The 19,800-nt window shown below is 42.6% G+C and overlaps 2 protein-coding genes across 5 annotated transcripts in view; both read left to right on the top strand.

Moving 5' to 3' along the window:
• NUP133 (nucleoporin 133) overlaps positions 1-16,931 on the top strand; it is a 43,192-nt gene extending 26,261 nt beyond the window's left edge. For all 3 annotated transcript variants that reach the window (XM_042446081.1, XM_042446079.1, XM_042446080.1), the window contains 4 exons: positions 8,849-8,929; positions 10,314-10,378; positions 13,417-13,505; positions 14,428-16,931. In XM_042446081.1, coding sequence (XP_042302015.1) covers positions 8,849-8,929; positions 10,314-10,378; positions 13,417-13,505; positions 14,428-14,564 — 372 coding nt within the window. In that variant the 3' untranslated portion in view covers positions 14,565-16,931. The remainder of the gene's footprint in view (positions 1-8,848; positions 8,930-10,313; positions 10,379-13,416; positions 13,506-14,427) is intronic.
• On the top strand, positions 738-6,799 carry LOC121919462. 2 transcript variants are annotated; one of them, XM_042446082.1, is made up of 2 exons: positions 738-3,179; positions 3,972-6,799. In XM_042446082.1, the coding sequence occupies exons 1-2, from the start codon at positions 1,502-1,504 to the stop codon at positions 4,439-4,441; spliced, it is 2,148 nt and encodes a 715-aa protein (XP_042302016.1). In that variant the 5' UTR covers positions 738-1,501; the 3' UTR covers positions 4,442-6,799. The 2 variants fall into 2 exon arrangements, with proteins under 2 accessions (XP_042302016.1, XP_042302017.1); XM_042446083.1 differs by having other exon boundaries at positions 738-3,243; positions 3,972-4,105.
• Positions 16,932-19,800: the final 2,869 nt, after the last annotated feature.

Here is a 19,800-nt window from a genome sequence, read left to right as displayed (position 1 = left end):
ACTCCCAGGAGACTATCCTGGGAGACTAAAAGAAGCCTAAATGTATCCATGTTTAAGTTTGGCAAGGGAAGAATTTTGTACAGGGAGAGGCAACAAATTTCTTTAACAGCTGTGTTAAAGCAAAGACGGCTTTCATGTTTCCTAGCAGTCTCCCATCTTTAGTCACTACCAGATCCCATTTTTAAGAGCTTGCTATGTAACGAACTAACTAACTGATTGGAAATTTAATACTGCAAAATAGTATTTTTATTTTATTGTGTACTGGTTGCTATATTGATTTTCTGCCCAGAATCCCAAAAAAGGCCTCACATGACTTGCAGACATTGGGGAAATCCAGAAGTTAGGTTTGCGTTTAATTCTAAGTGTTTAACCAGCTAGCTGTAGTTTGCATACCAGTGGTTCTATTCCTGTATGGCTATTTTCATCAGTTGTTCTCAGGTGCTCAGATAAAAGGGGAGAAATAATCATATCGATTGCTTTAAAAGAGTAAGGGAATAGGTATTTTTTCAGTCACTTTCTCTCTTTATTTTCCCTGTTAGCAAGTAAGCACCTCATCCTTCACAATAAGTGCAGAATAAGCAGACACATATTTCTTCTTCGTGGTCTCTGCGAATCATACAAATGGGTTTTCACTGCGCCTGCGCAGTGCTGTTCAGATACTTCTAGAATCACTGGGCAAAGTACACTTTGCAACATATAGAAACTTTTTGGCGGTAACCCCGCCCCCCCCCCTCCTATAAAGCCCCGGTTCCCGCTCTTTTCCCCAGTTCCATTTTTCCGCCGCGTTTGGCTGCTGTTTGGAACTTCGCTCTCGTAGCTTTTTGGAATCACTGTTTGGCTTTTGACTCGGACTGTTTTTGGACTTCGTTTCTTCGGACGTCCCCCCTGTGTTGACCGACCGGACTGTTGACCGCGCCTTTGGATTTCATTTTGGCCTGTCGTCTTTGGTGATGTCGCCACCCATCAAGAAGTGTGACGTCTGTGGAGGAAAGGTCCCCGTCCAAGACCCTCATTTGTCCTGCCTTCTCTGCCTAAGGAGAGACCATGATGCCAAGGCTTGCCAGTTGTGTAAGTCCATGTCCTCCCAGGCTAGGAAAAATCGGGAGTCCCGCCTGACCTCCGCGATTGCCCAAGGGAAAATCCGGGAGGGGGACCCCCGTCCTTCATCGGCTCCATCTGCGTCTGCCGTGACCCCCTTGCTCCAGCCCAGGCCAGTCCGGCTAGCGCTCCACCAGCTCTGGCGACCCAGGATATCGGGCTAACTGACTAGGCCCCCATTGTGGCCCGGGATTCCTCGAAACCCAGTGCCACTTCCAAGCCTGCCCATCTCCCGCAGAAATCGGATGCGGGGACATCCCTGACTCCGTCAGCCTCGGTCCGGGAGGAGGCAACGACTTCTAAGCGGGCGGCCACTGGTCATAAGTCCCGCGGGGTGGCTACAGCTTCGGATGTGAGCCCCAGCAGGCCTAAGGGCAGTAATAAACCCGCCAAGGAGGGCAAGATGCCCAAAGAGCGCTCTTCGACCACCAAGACGGATGGTTCCGGGTCGTCCACCGCGAAGACTGGTACCGGCGGCCAAGTCAAGACGGGCGCAAGGGTCGCTGATAGTCCGATCCTGTTCTTCCCTCCTGACGCGCCACGGGATTCGGTCTCCTCCAAGAAGAAGGCTCCGTCCACGATCAGTTCCACTCCAGAGGTCCCAGCGGCAAAGAAGGCTAAGTCCCAGAATCATGCCAAGTCCCGTTCCGAAGCCGGGACCGACAAGGAGGGTTCTCGGGGCCGCCCACGCTCCCGATCTCATTCCCCGCGATCCAAGGACCGCCGGCCGGCGTCCTCTGACCGACGACACGCCGCTAAGGGCCGCTCCCCGCATAAGAAGCCCGCCGCTGTGGATGTTCCACCTGTCATGGTGAGCCATCCTCCAGTTGCGGAGCCGTCGACTTCTACGACCGCTTTGGATGTCAACCTGGACGAGGAAGGGACCCGTTCTCACAGGAGGAGGTTACCAACGCCCTCACCAGTGTGGGACTTAGCTGTCGATCAATACTTCTACGACTCGGAGTCTGACAGGTTTTACATGGCCGTTCCCAGGGACGTGACTATGTTGAAGTTTCCTCCTAGAGACGATCGGTACCGAGAGGACATAGCATCTCGTACCTCGGCGCACCCTCGCTCCCCTCCTCACCGTGGGACTGCTCAGGCTAGAACGGAGACGGTGGTGCATACTATCCCTTCCGACTCAGAGCCGGATCTTCCCCCCAAATCCGAGGTGCCTTCAGATGATGATGACCGTGCGGACGACTTCTCCTTGGGCCTCCAACAACCAGAGCCTGCTTCGCCGACCTATGACGTGCGCTCCTTTAGTGAACATGTTATTAAAATGTCCCGCGCCTTGGACATCGAGTTGGCCTATCCTGAGGAAGCAGCCAAGGATCCGATCGAGCGATGGGTGCAAGGCCGGGTGCAGACACCGCCGTCGATACCGTTCTTGCCCTCGCTGGAGTCCCTTGTCAAACGCTCTTGGGATGCTCCCGCTTCGCTTTTGGGACCGCCGCGCAAGATAGAGTCCCTCTATAAGGTGTCATCTCCCAATGCCCCCTGGCTGGCTTCCCACCCTCGCCTCAACTCCGCAATTGTTGAAGGAGCCCAGCGCACCTCCTCACAACGTCAATCCTCGCTCCCCTTGGACAAGGAGGCCAAGAAGATTGATGCCCTCGTGAGGAAGGCATACACAGCATCGGCGTTGACGGTCAAAGCCATAAATTACACCGCCTGTATGGGGGCTTATGTCCAGACCCTCATGGAGGGAATCTCTCCGATCATGCCGGATGTCCCTGATGAGGCACAGCGCACCTTGGCGGAGATCAGGGACGAGGCGCACTCAATCGGAAGCTGGCTGATCACCGCTTCCAGGAATATGGCAGAGTGCACCGGTAGAGCCATGGCAGCCTCCATCGCGCTTCGACGTCATGCCTGGCTTCGTGGGTCGGACCTCAACCAAGGCGTCCGGTCCGCAATTGAGGAGATGCCCATCGATGACTCGGGGCTCTTCCATGTCGACACGGATGACAAGCTAAACAGAAAGTTTAGAATGAAGGCGGCGGCTAGGAAGCACGGCATGTCTGCCCTGGGCACTCTTCCGTTCCGAAAGCGATTCCGTCCCTGGCATCACCAACAAGGTCAGTCCCAGAGACCATTCTATCAGGATCGCCAGTTCAATCAACAGGGCTCCCAGCGACAGAGGTACCCATCCCAGTCCTCTTCTTCTTCTGGTCGTTGGCCTTCCCCTCCTAAATATCGCAAGGCTCGAAGGCAGGATGCTGACCAGCCTGAAAAGAGGGCATGAAGCCCCCCCTGCGCACTTCGTTTTGCCTAGCCCCTATTTTTTGAACATTCTCCGGCCCTATGCCACCGTGTGGGCCTCCATCACTTCCGACTCTTGGGTCCTAACCATCATCCGAAGGGGCTACACCCTCGAGTTCGAAGAGCTCCCTCCCACCGGAGCGTTTCTTGCCACTACCCCCTCGGACACCCTTCTCGACGAAGTGCGCTCTTTCCTTCAAAAAGGGACCATATCACCCTTGCCACCAGAACTACTGTCCAGGGCCTTTTTTTTCCAGGTACAGTCGGCCCTTCTTATACACGGATTTTTTATACACGGATTTAAGCATACACGTTTTGAAAATGTTCCAAAAAAGTATAAATTTACCTTGATGTTCCATTTTTTATTAGGGATACCATTTTGCTATGTCATTATACTTAATGGGACTTGAGCATACACGGATTTTGTTATACACGGGGGATCTTGGAACCAAACCCCAGCGTATAACAAGGATCCACTGTACTTCACGGTACCGAAGTCAGATGGTGGAATCAGACCCATATTGGACTTAAGGGGACTCAATTCCTTCTTACGATACCGACGTTTCCGTATGGTGACTTTAGCTTCCATTTTGCCTTTGCTTCACCAGGATCTCTGGTTCGCGACAGTGGACTTGAAAGACGCTTACTTTCATGTGGGAATTCGGGAGTCCCACCGGAGATTCCTCACCTTCGCCATCGGCTCCGTCGCATACCAGTACAACGTCCTCCTGTTCGGCCTGGCCACAGCTACAAGGGTCTTCACGAAGTGCATGGCCCCGGTGGTGGCTTACCTTCACCGAAAAGGCTTCAGAGTCTTCCCATACCTGGACGACTGGCTGTTTGCAGCCCCCTCGCGAGAAGAGCTGTAGAGCGGCATCTGCTTCACTCTGGATCTCCTGTCGGACTTGGGGCTGGTTGTCAACCTGGAAAAGTCTCATCTGGTCCCAGCCAAGCAGGTCCGGTTCATCGGCTCCATTCTCGACTCCGAGGAATGCACCGCATATCTCCCTCAGGACCGTTTCCAAACCTTGTCAGTCGCAGTGAGGTTCGTTCGGGCCCACAGGAGAGTGAAGGCTAGGGACGTCCAGGTGGCCCTGGGACACATGGTGTCCACTACGTTCGTCACTCCATGGGCAAGATTACGGCTGAGGCCCTTGCAGTCGTGGTTCCTGTTGGTCTTCGACCCCATGTCAGACTCTCCAAACAGATGGCTCACCGTACCGAGGCCCGTCGCCGCTTCCCTGCTGTGGTGACTAGATTTCCGCAACGTCTGCATCGGCATGCCCTTTACCCAGCCCCTGCCGCAGTTGACCCTAACGACGGATGCGTCGATGGAAGGCTGGGGCGCGCATCTTTTGGACCTTTGTGTGAGGGAGAGGTGGTCTCGGCAGGAGAGTGCCCTCCACATCAACGCATTGGAAATGCTGGCTGTGGAGAAAGCTCTCAGGGCCTTTGAATCCAGTATCACGGACAAGGTGATCCTTCTCAGAACGGACAACACAACCGTGATGTACTATGTCAACAAGCAGGGAGGTACCAAGTCAAGGACCCTCCTGGACATCACCTTGAGAATATGGGACTGGTGCATCCCGAGGGGCATCCTTCTCCAAGTGATTCACCTGCCGGGAGACGAAAACACCTTGGCGGACCACCTCAGCAGGACCACCTCAACCTGTCACGAGTGGAGGCTTCATCCAGAGATGGTCTACGACCTGTTTTGTCGGTGGGGTACCCCTCTAATCGACCTGTTTGCAACGGCCTCCAACAGCCATTGTCCCCAGTTCTGTTCCCGAATGCGTCACGAGAGATCCCTCGGAGATGCGTTCGCTCTCGATTGGTCCGGGGAGATGCTCTACGCCTTTCCCCCGTTCCCTCTGCTCACCAGGGTGGTCTCGAAGATGTTGAGAGACCATGTTGATGCGATCTTCATCACGCCGTGGTGGCCGAGACAGCCGTGGTTCCCGTCGCTTCTTCACCTCTCCAACGACGAGTTCCTTCGGCTGGAACTGCGACCAGACCTTCTTACTCTCCAAGACGGGAGAGTCAGACACCCAGACATCGACTCACTACCGATGGTGGCATGGAGGCTCCGCTGACATCGCTCCCACCGTCGGTACGGAGGGTGATCCGAGCCACGCAGAAACCGGCGACGCAGAAGTCCTATGCCTCTAAGTGGAGAAGGTTTCTTCACTTCCTTGATGAAAAGCACCTGCCACCACACCGCGTTACGGTACCGGTGGTACTGGAGTTCCTGATGTCATTGGTGGACGCGGGCTTGTGCCTCACGTCTGTGAAATGTTATCTTTCTGGCATTTGTTCTTATTTTCAATATGATGCTTTGCCTTCTTTTTTCAGGGACCCCCTTGTCAAAAACTTTCTAAAAGGTTGTAACAACCTTCACCCACAGGTTTCTGCCCCTGCCCCTGCATGGAGCTTGGACGTTGTGCTGTCCGCTCTCCAGTCCGAACCCTTTGAGCCCTTGGCCACAACAGACTTAAGGCTGCTGACTTGGAAGACTGCCTTCCTTGTGGCCATCACTTCTGCTCGTCGGGCTGGGGAATTTTGTGCCTTACGGAGGGATGAACCCTTCCTTCGGTTCCACAAGGACAAGGTGGTGCTCCGAACCAACATCACCTTCCTCCCTAAGGTAGTTTAATTTTTCCACATGTGTCAAGACATTGTTTTGCCTTCCCTGGCTTCGAACCTGTCCACTGCTGAGGAGCACAGCCTGCATATGCTGGACGTTCGCAGGGCTTTGGCATTCTTTCTGGACAGAACTTCGGGTTCGAGCCGTTCTGAGAGACTTTTTCAATGTTATTCGGAACCTAGGAAAGGACTGCCGGTGTCGGCTCAGAGACTGTCCAAATGGGTGGCGAATACCATCCATCTCTGTTATGAACTGTCGGGCAGACCGGCACCGGCCACAGTACGCTTGCATGCGACTAGGGCGGTGGCAGCGTCGTCTGCTTTCCTTGCGGGCATCTCTTTAGTGGATGTTTGCAAGGCTGCTGTCTGGTCCCAGCCATTGACGTTTATAAAACACTATAGGTTGAACACCAGGGCCAAAAAGGATGCAGCCTTTGGGAGGGCTGTGTTGGTCTCAGGATTACATTGATTGCACTTCTGATATTAATTGTTTACAGTGTTCATGTAAATAATACCATTGTTTCCATTCTGTTGAATGTGGGGGTTTTCACAATTCCAATGGGATTGGTCTTGCGTGACCTTGCATTCCCTTTTCAGGTTCTGCAATATATTGCACTGTTGAGCTTGATTTGCACAATTCCAATGGGATGGGTCTTGCATGATCTTACATTCCCTTCTCAGGTTTCTGCAATACCATGGCTGTGTTGGGGTTGTGCACAAACAAAGACTGACTCTTGTTTTGGGTTCAAGGTTTTTATTGTTGCAATAAATGCACCTTGGTTTACCATAAGCTTTGGTTTCAGGACACTCCCTCCGCCGTTTACCTAAGCTTGTCAGTCTAAACCCATTTGTATGATTCGCAGAGACCACGAAGAAGAAGGACAGGTTACTCACCTGTAACGGTGTTTCTTCGAGTGGTCATCTGCGAATACATACAAATCCCGCCCATCCTCCCCTTGGTGTCCTACACACTTTGGCTCTGTCTTACATCGCCTACTTGGCGGGGAAAAAATGGAACTGGAGAAAAGAGCGGGAACCGGGGCTTTATAGGAGGGGGCGGGGTTACCGCCAAAAAGTTTCTATATGTTGCAAAGTGTACTTTGCCCAGTGATTCTAGAAGTATCCGAACAGCACTGCGCAGGCGCAGTGAAAACCCATTTGTATGTATTCGCAGATGACCACTCGAAGAAATACCGTTACAGGTGAGTAACCTGTCCTTCTTCATGCAAATAAACATGCTGCTTTATTGTTAGCTGGACTAAGAACTGAAAAGCAGAAATAAAAGTCCCAAGAATGGAGTCTAAGGCCCAGTACATAACGCCAAGAAGCGGCGTCCAGGTGGTGATTCTAGGGTTAGGGACCGCTCACCAACCGCATGGTCCCTAGCCCATCACAGCATCATCGTAATGGTGGCCTCCCGTCCATACAGGGGCTACCGTGACATAAGCGATGCGTGGCATATAGATGTCGTTGTGTGTCGCTTTCATCACAAATGCGCCAATGTGCGGTGTCCAAAGAAAAACCCGTTTTTTCTGGGTTCTTTTTGGGATGGAGGGACGTCGGGCAGTTTGGGCTGTTTGTTTCGCGCCTAACTGTCCTGTCTCTCCCCCGCAACGGTTTCTATAGCCTTTTCCCCCCATACTCCTTAGAGTGCCCTTTTGCTGGCCAAAGGGGAGACTCCAGAAGTGGGAAATTATATTTTAAATAGGTTTTGGGGACCTTTTGCTTGATTTAACATCAGAAATACCCATTTTTTCAAAAATACAAGTGGACTTCCAGCCATTTCTTGGTTGGAGTTTTTTAGGGGGGAGAAAATTTTTCCCCAAACCCATCACAGCTGCTCATCCCTATAGCCCGTAATACAGAGTTCCTGGTATCTAAGTCTTCAAAGATCATAACACACCTTTTATCCAGGATCATTTAAGTAATTAGGGTGATTGTGATAATGAAAAATCGACCCTCGGTCAGGGAGGGATTTTTTGTGCATTTTCCTTGCCTTATTGACTGTTGTCTTTCCCCACCCCCAGAGGATCCTATTCTTAAATTGTTCTTGTTCTTAAAATAAACAGTCATTCTTTAAATTAAGGTTCTCATTGTCTGTTATTTCACAAATTAAAGACAGTTTCCTCCATAAAAAAACACACAAAACAAACAAAAAAAACCATCTGGGGTGTGGGGAGAATGCATAACTCTTGTGGAGATAGTGTATCCTTTCCTTGCTCTCTCTGAAAAGCCTGTCTGTTGACGGTCCCTCTTGAACACTGTTAGTTTGCTGCAGGAGGAAATCCCAAACTCACACAAAGCTTTCCCTGTTTGTTTATATTTGTACCATGTCTTTCTCCCAATATGGGATCAGATTCTGGATAGTTATCCTTGCATCCTGTCTGTCATAATTCAAGACACTCAAACCTCCAGACAGGCTTTTCAAGGAATAAAGCTGATTACAGAGTAGAAGAGTGAATGTGAAAAATTACCCCTTTAAGCTTCTTTCTCTGAATATTAGATTTCATAATAGGTGTAGAATAATAGAATAATTTATGGAATTTCATTCCTAGCACAATAGGAAAGGAATGAAACAACCTTAAATGGCATGTACATTTGAAGCCTATCATATCTTACATACAGTGTAGCCTTTCCATTGTAATACAGTTGGAATGCATTTCTAAAACCTTGACACTCTTTCTTACTATAAAAATACCTACAGCTGACTCAAGGGATATTTCAGTGAAAAGGTCACATGAATTAGAATCTCGGGTGGTCTTCCCACAATGAGTTCTTTATTCTAAAGTTACACTCTTTTGTAGTCTAAAATTAATATTTTATTTCAATCTTACAATAGTTATACATATGCTATGAGAACAGAAGGGCTAATGAATATGACTTCAAGAAGGCACTTGATCTGCTGGAATACATTGATGAGGTATGAGAGTGAATGCGTTTTGCTGGTCTTTGGTTCATTTTTTAAGTAGCTGAAGTTCTTTTCCATCAGCTTTTACATATTCTCTTTGTGAGTTCCTAAAATAGTGAAGTCCCATCTAATGCTGAGAGCTTGACTCATGGCAACTTCCTTATTTTAATAAATCTAGAAGAACGTTTGTGAAACGAAACAGAAATACAGGATCTGTAGACAATAACTCAGTTCCAGCCATGCTGTGCCTCACATTTTCAAAAGATTTGAGTGTCTTTCTGAAAGGTCATTTTTAGACTGGCTTTTGAGGATTAACTGTGTAGAACTTTGAGAATGTTCAAGTGATACTGCATGTCAGTAACAATCTAGTGGCATTTTTAAAGACTAACAATTTTAGTATGACATAAACTTGCATGAATCCCATCATTCGTTAGTCTATAGGTACACAAAACTTTATTGGTTTTGCTGCTAAAGATTAACATGACTGTCTATCTTGTTATATAATAAGAACATTTTTACAGATCTATTAAAAAAATTATATTGCTAAGGGGAAACATTATCCTATTTTTAAACTGTTCTGCAAAAACAGTCTATACCTGACTGCACAGGGCAAATGATATATTTTAAAATTTGCTGTCCCCCCCCCCCCCCCCCCCATTCTACTACTTTACAGTAATTTCTCAATTGTAAGTTCATGCATTCATCTAACACCATTCTTGGTTGCCTCTCCCCCCCCCCCCCTCCAAAAAAAACCACCTGTCTTTAAGCCCATTGTTATGTCTTTCAACATAATACATTCCTTCAAATCCAATTTGCCTTTAAAACCTCTCCCTCTTTGTCAATAGAGAAAGTCAAGGAATTTGTAACTCACAATATGTTCCTTCTCTTTTTCATCCTCTTTGTCTTATTTCTGTCTCTAAACTGATGGTTGTTTTCTCCATAACCTGAACTTTTGTTGTTATCCTTGGAATGAAGCTGTTTATTTTATTTATTTTCTCATATTCCCCCCCCCCCTCACTAATTGCTAAAATCTTTCCTCCCCCTTTGCTAGGATCATATTATTTCTCCTTTTGCAGAAATATAACTAGCATTTTTCACAAATTAGCTGTCACCTCTCTGACAATCCACCCCCATGCTATTCAAATTCAACTGGAGTCTGTTTCCATTTCTGTTAATGACATACTTGAGGTTTGTCATGTTGTACTTTCTTCTCCAAATCAAAGCTTACCCCTTTTCCTTCTAAATAATAATTTGTGACCAGTATACTTGTAATCTTCATTATTATCACATTATTTTCAGTTTAATCAGACTATCAAATTTTAATATGTTTACAGTGGATAAATATACTTTTCCCTCTGTAATTTCATGTCTAATTTTAACTTTTCCTTTAATTAAGGAGGAGCAAGTGGACATAAATTATCTTAAACTTAAAATACTTTGCAAAGCTCTTCTGAGAGATGGGTAAGCATATACAGTTTTATTTGTGTGAATAATTTTTCATTATACTGCCATAGCAGCTTATGTATAACAATTGATCTCACCTCACCTCTGAAGCTAAAAAGGGTTGGGTCAGGTTACTACTTGGATAGGAGACTACCAGGGAAACAAGGCATCTCCATGTAGGGCTGGGGGAAAATCATGCACAAAACTCTGCTGCTGCTGCTGCTGCTGCTGCTGCTGCTGCTGCTGCTGCTAGTCAAGCATTGGCAATACTTGGCTAAATTGAGGAAGAATTGGACACTGAGTACAAGACAACCCTGTCTTACCTTGTACAAGAGTGATACAAAAGGAAGAAAGGATGGGGAAGCAAGTGGAAAACAAGGAAACATACACATACAAACCAGTTTTTAAAGTGCTAAAGTTACTGTGACAACCAGCTTGAATGAAAGCATTTTTAGGAGAAGAACTGAATGGAGCAGGACTCTCAGGAAGGTTTGTAGAGTAATTCTGTTCCCATCTTTCTCTGTGCAGTCATTTTATGATAACATATCACTATACTTTCATGTCTTGTACTTTTTTTAGTTTCTAATATCAAATACAATATGTACCTCTTTCATTTTAAATATTTTTATATCAGGCTTCAGGGCACTGATCAGCAAAAAACACAAAAATAATAAAATGATAGATAAAAAATTAGCTTAAAGGTTCTGCATGATACCTAAATAATAGCAGTATTGAGGGGGAGAGCATTCTATAACTCTCACATGGAAGAGATGAATAGAGAAAGGTCTTGGTGTTAGAAAATAAACAGGTTGATAGTCGAGTGCTCATTCCTCAAGGCATCCTCTATAATACAAGTGGGCAAAGTGTACCTCTCCAGATGTTAGAGGCAGTTGTTTAGAATCTGCCTATATGTGAATTGTACCAGACAAGACCTCTTGCAAACTCCCATTCCCCCTTGAGGTGCTAACATTGCTCTTCTAAAATAGGTTGGGCAAATGTAGCCCTAAGACTTTATGTGGACACAGGGCTTTTTCTGTGTCCCCTGACCGCTAGATATCCTTTTTTTAAAAAGGGGGTGGGGTGGGGGTAAAATACTTCTCCTGGAAATTTCCAGGTCCATCAGTTCACACTTCAAATAGGTTACAGCCACCCTTCCATCTTTAACATAACTACTCTTTTTTCTTACAAACTGGAATTGGATTTCTGATTACTTGCAGTTTTTGCTTTGCTTGCTTTTGTGGTGGGGGGCACAGTCTATCTAACTGGATAGCTCCAAGGGCAGAACATTGGGCTCTTGACTTGCCAAGGTTGCCTTTTCCCACTCTAAAGCTTTGAAGAAGTGAAGGATTAGATAATAGAAGACCCCAACACTGGGTTTCAAGTTTGTTTAATTGGCTAAATACCTAAACCTCCATGAGACTTGTGAGGCACACTTATTCTGAATATTAAATAAGTCAGAAACATACAAATATACAATGTAATCCAGCCCAATCTCTTAATAATAATAATAATACAAAAAGTCAGTTCCTCCAGTTCATTGGGGCTTATTCTGAGTAATCCTATATAGGATTGCAGTGTTAATTTGTTTCCAAGTCTGTACTAGAAACGGTGTAATTCATTGTTTCCCACCTTGGCAGCCTCCAGATATATTGGGCTATAGCCTCCACAGCAATTCTTGCTATTGGTCATTTTTGGCTTGGGGAGCATAATGAGAGTAGTCATGCAACACATCTGGATGACCCCAGCTTGGTACACAGATTCCTGTTCACAAATAATACTGCATTCTGCTGAAATAAAAGTTAAATATATTTTTTTATGTTTGGTATCCCAATTGACAGGTCAGACATTTCCTAGAAACTAATTTTGATTTTAAAAACATATTAATCATTTTAGTGTTTACTCAGTGGATGGATCTTTGTATGACTGTTCACGAGTATCTGTCCCTCTTGAGTGTCAAAGCGTCTGCACATCTCTTCATTAGACTCTTTGAAATACCTGCCCTATGTGTGCAAACTTCTATGCTTCATAGCTATATATGGCAAATGAATTCTTCTGTAGCACCCTGAAGCTCATGTTGAGCAACAGTTAATTACTTCCTAAAGTAGAAATGGATTTTGTTTCTCATGTTGTTCACTACTGCACCTGTAGGAAGAAAAGTCATAGAAAGGAAATTATGGAACAAAGTATTCATCTTCATAAACATGCTTAGTAATTTAATGCAACCCTCTATGCAACCTTGGATGCCCAGGAAATTCTTATGATAAAGAAGAAACAAGTGAACCTCTTCTGGTCTTAACCTTTTTTCATATTTTTTTAAAAGAAAGATTTTAATGTATTTATTTTTAAAATGTTGCTGAACACCAGATTTTCGTTTGTATTGAACTGGAATATGATCTCAGAGTTCTCTTAGGTTGGCATCCTGCAACAAAGGCAGTTCTGTTAATCTTGTTTGATAATTTAATTAATCCAATGAGACAGTTCACTCATTGTCAATACATTAATATATATTAATTATATTAATATATTAAGGCATAGGCAAGCTGTAATTTTAATACAAGAAGAGTAAGTGAAAAGCATTGGATGCTCTGACATAGAAAGGCTGATTGTATAAAGTGCACAGTATTGCTAGTGCTTGACCTGGCCTCAAGGACAGGCTACATTAACATTTTCTGCCAAACAGAAAATTTCTACCCAGTACTGACACCTCCAGGTATATGTCTTGAACAGTTATGGAATGCATTATATGCATCATATTATAAAGCCTATGATTTTCAAATATTGTGACAACATGTTTCTTTTCTTTTCTGCTTCTTCTACTCCCTCCCTCCCTCCCTCCCTCCAAATCTTCTCCTTATCTCTGAAGCAGAATTTGGGGGACATGGAGGAGTTGATAGAATAAGTCTAAAATGTCAGGGGTAAGAATGAAAGAAAACTGCCAATAATTCTGGAAATATATACAGAATAAAGGAGTGCAGTGGGAATTCTCACTCAGTATTATGTCACTTTCATTAGTCTTTAAAATATTTTCAACCTGATTCTTTACTTTTGGATTACAGGTGGTCAGGTTCTGAAGGCAAAGATGATCCAGTTGAAGCGTCTAAAGACAGTATATTTGTCAAAATACTACAAAAGCTCTTAAAAGAAGGTATATTTTGTTATATGAATTGTGGCCAGAAATACATTGCCTTTTAATCCTCTGCTTCACAATATTTTAAGCAGTAATTTTGTTGTCAGAGCTACAAAAAAATAAAATAAAATTAGTAGCTAAGATTTAAATATCTTAATTGCTGTTAAAACATGGAAAACTTAAATGCCATTGCTAGCAGTGGGCCAGTGGGCCTTCCTTCCTCTTCTGTGGCAAAGAGGATGGGCTAACGGGGTTTTATATTGCTGTTGTTTTATTGTTCTGTATTGATGTATTTAGTGTACTTTAATATGCTGTAAACCGCCCTGATCTATGGAAGGGCGGTATAAAAATAAAATTTTTATTATTATTTATTTTTTTTAAACAGCATCCTAGAAAGCTCTTCTTCTTTTCACAGTCCAAAAAAGTGTTTTTACAGTCTTTCAGAGGCTTTTGACAGTGCTCAAAACTCCACTGGCAAAGCAGGCAAAACTAATCTTCATGAGGACAGATAGCAAATGGGATATATATGAACAAACCTAGTTAAATCTTCTTCAAACAAGAGATAAGTCAAAACAAAATAAATGAGGCAGGATTTGGGAAAACTAGGCAAAATAAAATAGCTAGGCGAAATTTAAAAACCAGATAAAACCTCATTGGAAGGGAATAACACCAGAACTCTTTGGATCATACTCTGTTGTGCTGCCACCATGCCAATTCAAAGGTAAGATTTAAATATACTAATAAAATTTAAGGAAGGCTAGACTTACTCAAGAAATGGTGAAATGTAATTTTCAAAATAACTTACCCATAATTGATAGTGATTGAAAAAATATATATTCTATCCACACTCAAAACAAGTTATTCTGGAATGTAGATATCACTTTGAATAATCATTAAACATTCACATATCTAATACAACTTTCTTTCTGTTTATTGTTAGGAGTTCGGCTCAGTGAATATCTACCTGACGTGGAAGACTTGCTACAAGCAGATGAACTTGGACACTTAAAATCTAATACTTACTTTGAATTTGTACTGAAAGCAAACTATGAGCTTTATGTCTACAGGCAGGCATGAGAGAATTTTGAATGCAAATTTAAACAATTCCCCCCCTTTTTTTAACATTGTATATTAGTTTTGCAATAAACTACCCAAAATCCTGTCTGTCTCTAATGTGAAAAAGAAATGTGTGAGTTCGTCTTTCTATAGAAAGGTAGATGTCATGCCTATTTTACAAAGAAAAAAGTTCCAAAGCTTATGAAAATTGTTTTATACTACTCCTGTTAATTTTGAAATATATTAGAACAGATGTCTTTTCCAACTTTCACAATCTTGCTTTTGACTTCTGCTGCTCTTCCATATTTGAATGAATATAATCAGTAATGCAGTTTTGCATCCTATCTTTAAATAATACTGTACTTCTATTCATGTTAAAAACACAATACATATCCAAAATTTATATATGTAAATAATTAGACATTTAGGTTCTCACCAGATACACAGATAGTGGTTTACTACAACCTAAGTAATGATGACAGATCTAGAAAGCAATTCTCCTTGGAGAGTCTCTCCTGGAAGATTCTCTTCTCCTCTTCACTACTTGAGGTCAGGTTGCTTCTGGTTAATGGTTTGCTGTACAATCCAGTTTTAAATTCTAATGCTTAAATAGTTTGTAGAATTCATCTTAGTTGGTTTACTCTGACATGTTATAGATGAATCTTTCCTACATACTGCACAAACTGACTGCAAAGCAGCTTGCATCACCTTAGCATTTTGCTTTTTGCCTTGGCTGGATGCCTGCTAGAAGAACTTGATCCAACAGCTGAGAAGGTCGTAAGTTAAATCAGTTGAAGAGAGTCCAGTTTCTAGTTTTAAAAGCACAGCTTCCATTCCATAGCTTCCCCTCTTGCTATGCTAATATGGCTCTAAGAGTGGAAGAGCTGGATATGTTTGGAAGAATAGTCTTAACTGGAAATGTTTAAACCAACATAGAAAAAAAGCACATCAGTCCTAATGGAAATAGATTCTAAGCAATACGTATAAAACAGAGGTTTAGTCTACTAGATAGTTCTGATAAAACAAAAATAGCAAGGATTTTAAGATTCATAAAATAGTGGGGGGGGGATTGGAACTGATAAACTGATCCTTTCTTTTAAAAGGGAGGAAGAAGTGTTTCATATTAACATCATCAGCTTCCTTTCATTAAGTATTGTTTGTCTTTTATATTTACTGTGTTTCCAATATTGTGGACTGGAGGTGCCACTGGAATCTTGTCAGGTTTGCTTTTCTGTATTTAACACTGAAAAAGTAGTACACATCTCCCAATACACTAGAAATTATGTACTGCTATTTATGATTTCCATAAAACTAACTGGTGTTTCTTTATATCCTTACTTACTTGGGACTATATATTGGTCAGAACAGACTATAAATTGCTGGTCACGACTATTTTCATAAGAGATGGCATAGCCCTATTCTATCCTGTCCAGAAGTAACTTGAAAAGAACTTATAGACTCAATAGGGCTTACTCCCAAATAATGTCCATAGGATTACAGCATAAAAATATGAAAACTAAGGTTATTCTGACTTATTTCGCAGCCACTAAAATATATCATTTCAGCTATTTCTCTACTTCAGTCTGCTTCAGTTTTAAAATTGCTGATGTTGGAAAGTAAGTGATCACCAATACAAAATTAAAAGGTTAAGACAACTATGTTTTACATCCAGCGCATACAAGCGCAGCTAAATCTTATTTTCTTATATTACAGTACATCTATATGTTTACATTTGCATTTATATTGGAACTGTACACTGAATTATTTAGTTCAAACTGAGTTTACCTGTGTTCTAGATTTAAAAACAACAGTTTCTTCTTTGATTTTGACACCAGATGACATTCGCCTTGAACCTGGTTTTACAATCTTAAAAGATGAGCAACTAGTAACATGCTGATCACTTCTGGAGTAAGGAAGAAAATTTATTTTTACAGCATTTTCTAAACAGCTGAAATCTACTAAAATGTTGATTTTAGCTGATTTAACTGTAAAATATATACATTGATATTTTGTTTTTGTTTTTTAAGAATGTTGCAGCTTCCTAGTGATCCTTCTGTGACTGTAACATGATTTAAATAGGCAGGGGTGTAAAGTTGTTACTAATATCAAGACAGGCTTGAGAAACTACAGCAATTTCTCCTATGGAGATCGGCTTTACTCTTGCCCATCTCTCATTGCTGGAATTTGACCTGACTTGTCTCTGTTGTGGCTGAGTACTAGCAAAATATTGGTTTAGTCCTTCATGCCTGTCTTCCTGCATCACAGTCCTTGAGAAATGTTTATAGTGACTTCAGAAATGTATATAGTTATGGTTTTTTTTTTAAAAAAAATACATTTTATATTATACATTGTTGCCTTGGACATTTATTAAAGGAAATAGGAATTTTATTTATGAGTCCTATGAAATTATAATCCTATGTTCTAGAAATTCTGCATATTCCCTAGACAATGTCTTACAAAAAAGGGGGGCAAGTCTGGTGCTTCCGTTGCTTTTGAAATAAGAAAATGATATTTGTTCTCTGGATGCTGCAGATGAGCAATCCACAACCAGAGGCAGGAATTTGAAGTTCTTTTTCAGGCAATATATATACATATTAATTTAGCCCACAGTTGTATTCCAGCAGAAAATCACAGATAAACCGTGTATGTATTAGTTGTTTAAATGGCTAAGCTTCATAACAAATACAAGCTCTCCCTTAAAATTATTCATTATATCATTCTTTCTGTGGGGTAGTTTAACCTGAAATGAAAACATACTTCTGATCCTAATGTTTCCTGCCTGGAGAAATAATTGCCTGCCTTCTGTGACCATACTGTTGTAGGATTAAGCATTCTGATCGACTGGTGGTGTGGTTACATTTAAAACACTTTTCTAACCCATGTAAGTGTCAGAAATGCATGGGCTAGGTGTGGCAAAATATCAAACAGAAGGTTCTGTTAGGGGGAGCTAAGCCACTGAGATAAGAGAGGTTGGGGTCCAGTACTCTTCATTATTTATTGCCTCTTCCCAGGATGAGAGGAAGCTGAATAATTTATACATAAACATGTGCATTTGCATAATTTAAACAAATTGCAGTCCCTATTTTGCTTATCCCCACCTATGTTGAAAATAATCCATAGCTATTAGAATTGCTGCAAATGTAGCTGTTACTTCCTCTCACTTTTGGCAGTGCGTTGGTGCTCTCCTCCTAAGGTATCAATTCCGTTCGGTCTAGTCCTCTCTCCATAAGGAGCTGGTGTCACTGCCTATCCTATGGGGGACTCCTACTCCCCTCGCAATCCCAAAACTGCCATTAACCTCCTCCATGACCATAACTAGATGTGAATCTCTTTAGAATTTTTTTTTAAGTCAGCGTACCCAAGCGGTATAAATAGCATGAAGTATGGCAGGCCCATGGTGTATGATAACTCTTCAGAGCAGCCTGGCAGCCAGCCAGCCCCTTAGATATTTATCATCATCTATATATAAAACTGATTTTGCACAGCATTTTAAATTGTACTTCAAAACTACCTTTCTAGTAGTTAGCAGTTCCCACCCACTCCCACACCAAATTCCTTTGAAGTCTGTCTTGATTTGCTATTCTGCCTTTTGCAAGCCCTTCAACCACCTTTTTGATATGAATATTATTCATTACTAAAAACTCACCAAGCTCCAGTCTACCTGACAGCTCCTTTAACAGGCAAAATATTTTGAGAACTTGGTGGTGTGGGCCGAAGGAACAGACCAGGGGTAACAATCCCAGTTCAGACATGATGGACTAGTGCAGACTTTTTTTTATTAAAATAAACTCTTTATTGCAAAAATTGCATGATAAATATCTCATATTCTTTAAAAACCAGCTTTTTAAGTTTCAAAACTCTCATGCCCATTTGTAGTCAGTTAACAGTTATGAGTGTATGCCAACTATATTAGCCTCTAGAAATCTTGCCATCTTGAGGCATCCAGTCATAGAATCATAGTTGAAAAAGACCCCAAGGGTCATCCAGTCCAACCCCTGTCACGCAGGAACACACAATCAAAACACTCCTGATAAATGGCCATCCAGTCTCTGTATAAAACCTCCAAAGGAGGAGACTCCACCACACTCTGAAGAAGTGTGTTCCACTGTCAATATACCTCTTACTGTTTAGGTGGAATCTCTTTTTTCTTGTAGCTTTAAGTTATCCGTATGATTGTTATCCTGCTATCTTCTGTCTGTATATATTTTCAAGTCACCTGTTGACCTAAGGCAACCACATGAATTTCATAGGGTTTTCTTTGGCACTGAATATTCAAGGGATGGTTTTGCCATTTGACAATTCCTTCCTCTGAAATATAGCCTACAGCATCCATTATTTGCTGGTGATCTCCCATCCAAGTATTAACCAGGGCTGACTCTGCTAGGCATGCAAGATCAGACAGGACCTGGTAAGGTATTTGGGCCCCATTTTTGTTAACTTCTCCACTCCTAAACAAGGGAAAATATCACTCTCAGTTAAGATTTCCCTTTTTGAGTGTTATTATGTTCAAGTCATTTCCAACTAATGGTGACCCTATCACTAGATTTTATTGGCAAGATTGGGGTTTTTTTGGAGGGGGTTGACTTTGCCTTTCTCTGAGGCTGAGAGACTGTGACTTGCTCAGTCACCCAGTGGTTTCCATGACTGAGCAGTGATTCAAACCCTTGTCTCCAGAGTCATAGTCCAATGCTCAAACCACCTGTATTTATTACCATGGATCTTTGAACCCAGATTAAGAGATATATTGTATGCATAATTTGAACTAAATACATTAGCAGTTAAGTGTACTGACTTCAGTGTTTCCATATGACTTTAGGATCCATGACATCATGGATGTGTCCTATGCTGATTAAAATTAACCCAGAGTAAGAGTGTGATTGAAAACATGAACCCTGGAGAGGAACGATTTATGATGATGATGATATTATTATTAACATTTATTTATAAAGCGCTGTAGGATTTGCATAGTACAAGTCAAAATGAAAGAAGAATAGAAACCTGCCAAACGTTGTAGTCTAAAACATCAGTATTACAAAATTAAAACGTCACTAAAATAATACAGTAGGTACACAATCAAAATCCTGTTTGACCGATAAGGCAGTAAAACTATTCTGTGTGCGCTCATAGACCTAGGGGCAATCCCATTAATGTATAGGATTTTCTTATCCTGTGGAACTTTGAAACCTTGCCACATGTATTTTGTGCATTTCAGATGGCCCAATAAAAGTATCTGTTTTGTGGATTTTGCGTGTTGTTC

The sequence above is a fragment of the Sceloporus undulatus genome, chromosome 1 (assembly GCF_019175285.1).
Source record: "Sceloporus undulatus isolate JIND9_A2432 ecotype Alabama chromosome 1, SceUnd_v1.1, whole genome shotgun sequence".
NCBI lineage: Eukaryota > Metazoa > Chordata > Lepidosauria > Squamata > Phrynosomatidae > Sceloporus > Sceloporus undulatus.
This window is presented reverse-complemented; position numbering and strand designations above follow the sequence as displayed.

Excerpts from the sequence above, each read along its gene's own strand:
- LOC121919462 (XM_042446082.1), top strand. The coding sequence starts at position 1,502 with ATGCCCAAAGAGCGCTCTTCGACCACCAAGACGGATGGTTCCGGGTCG. Across the intron at positions 3,180-3,971 it reads TCCCTGGCATCACCAACAAG|GATCTCTGGTTCGCGACAGT; the intron begins GTCAGTCCCAGA and ends TTGCTTCACCAG.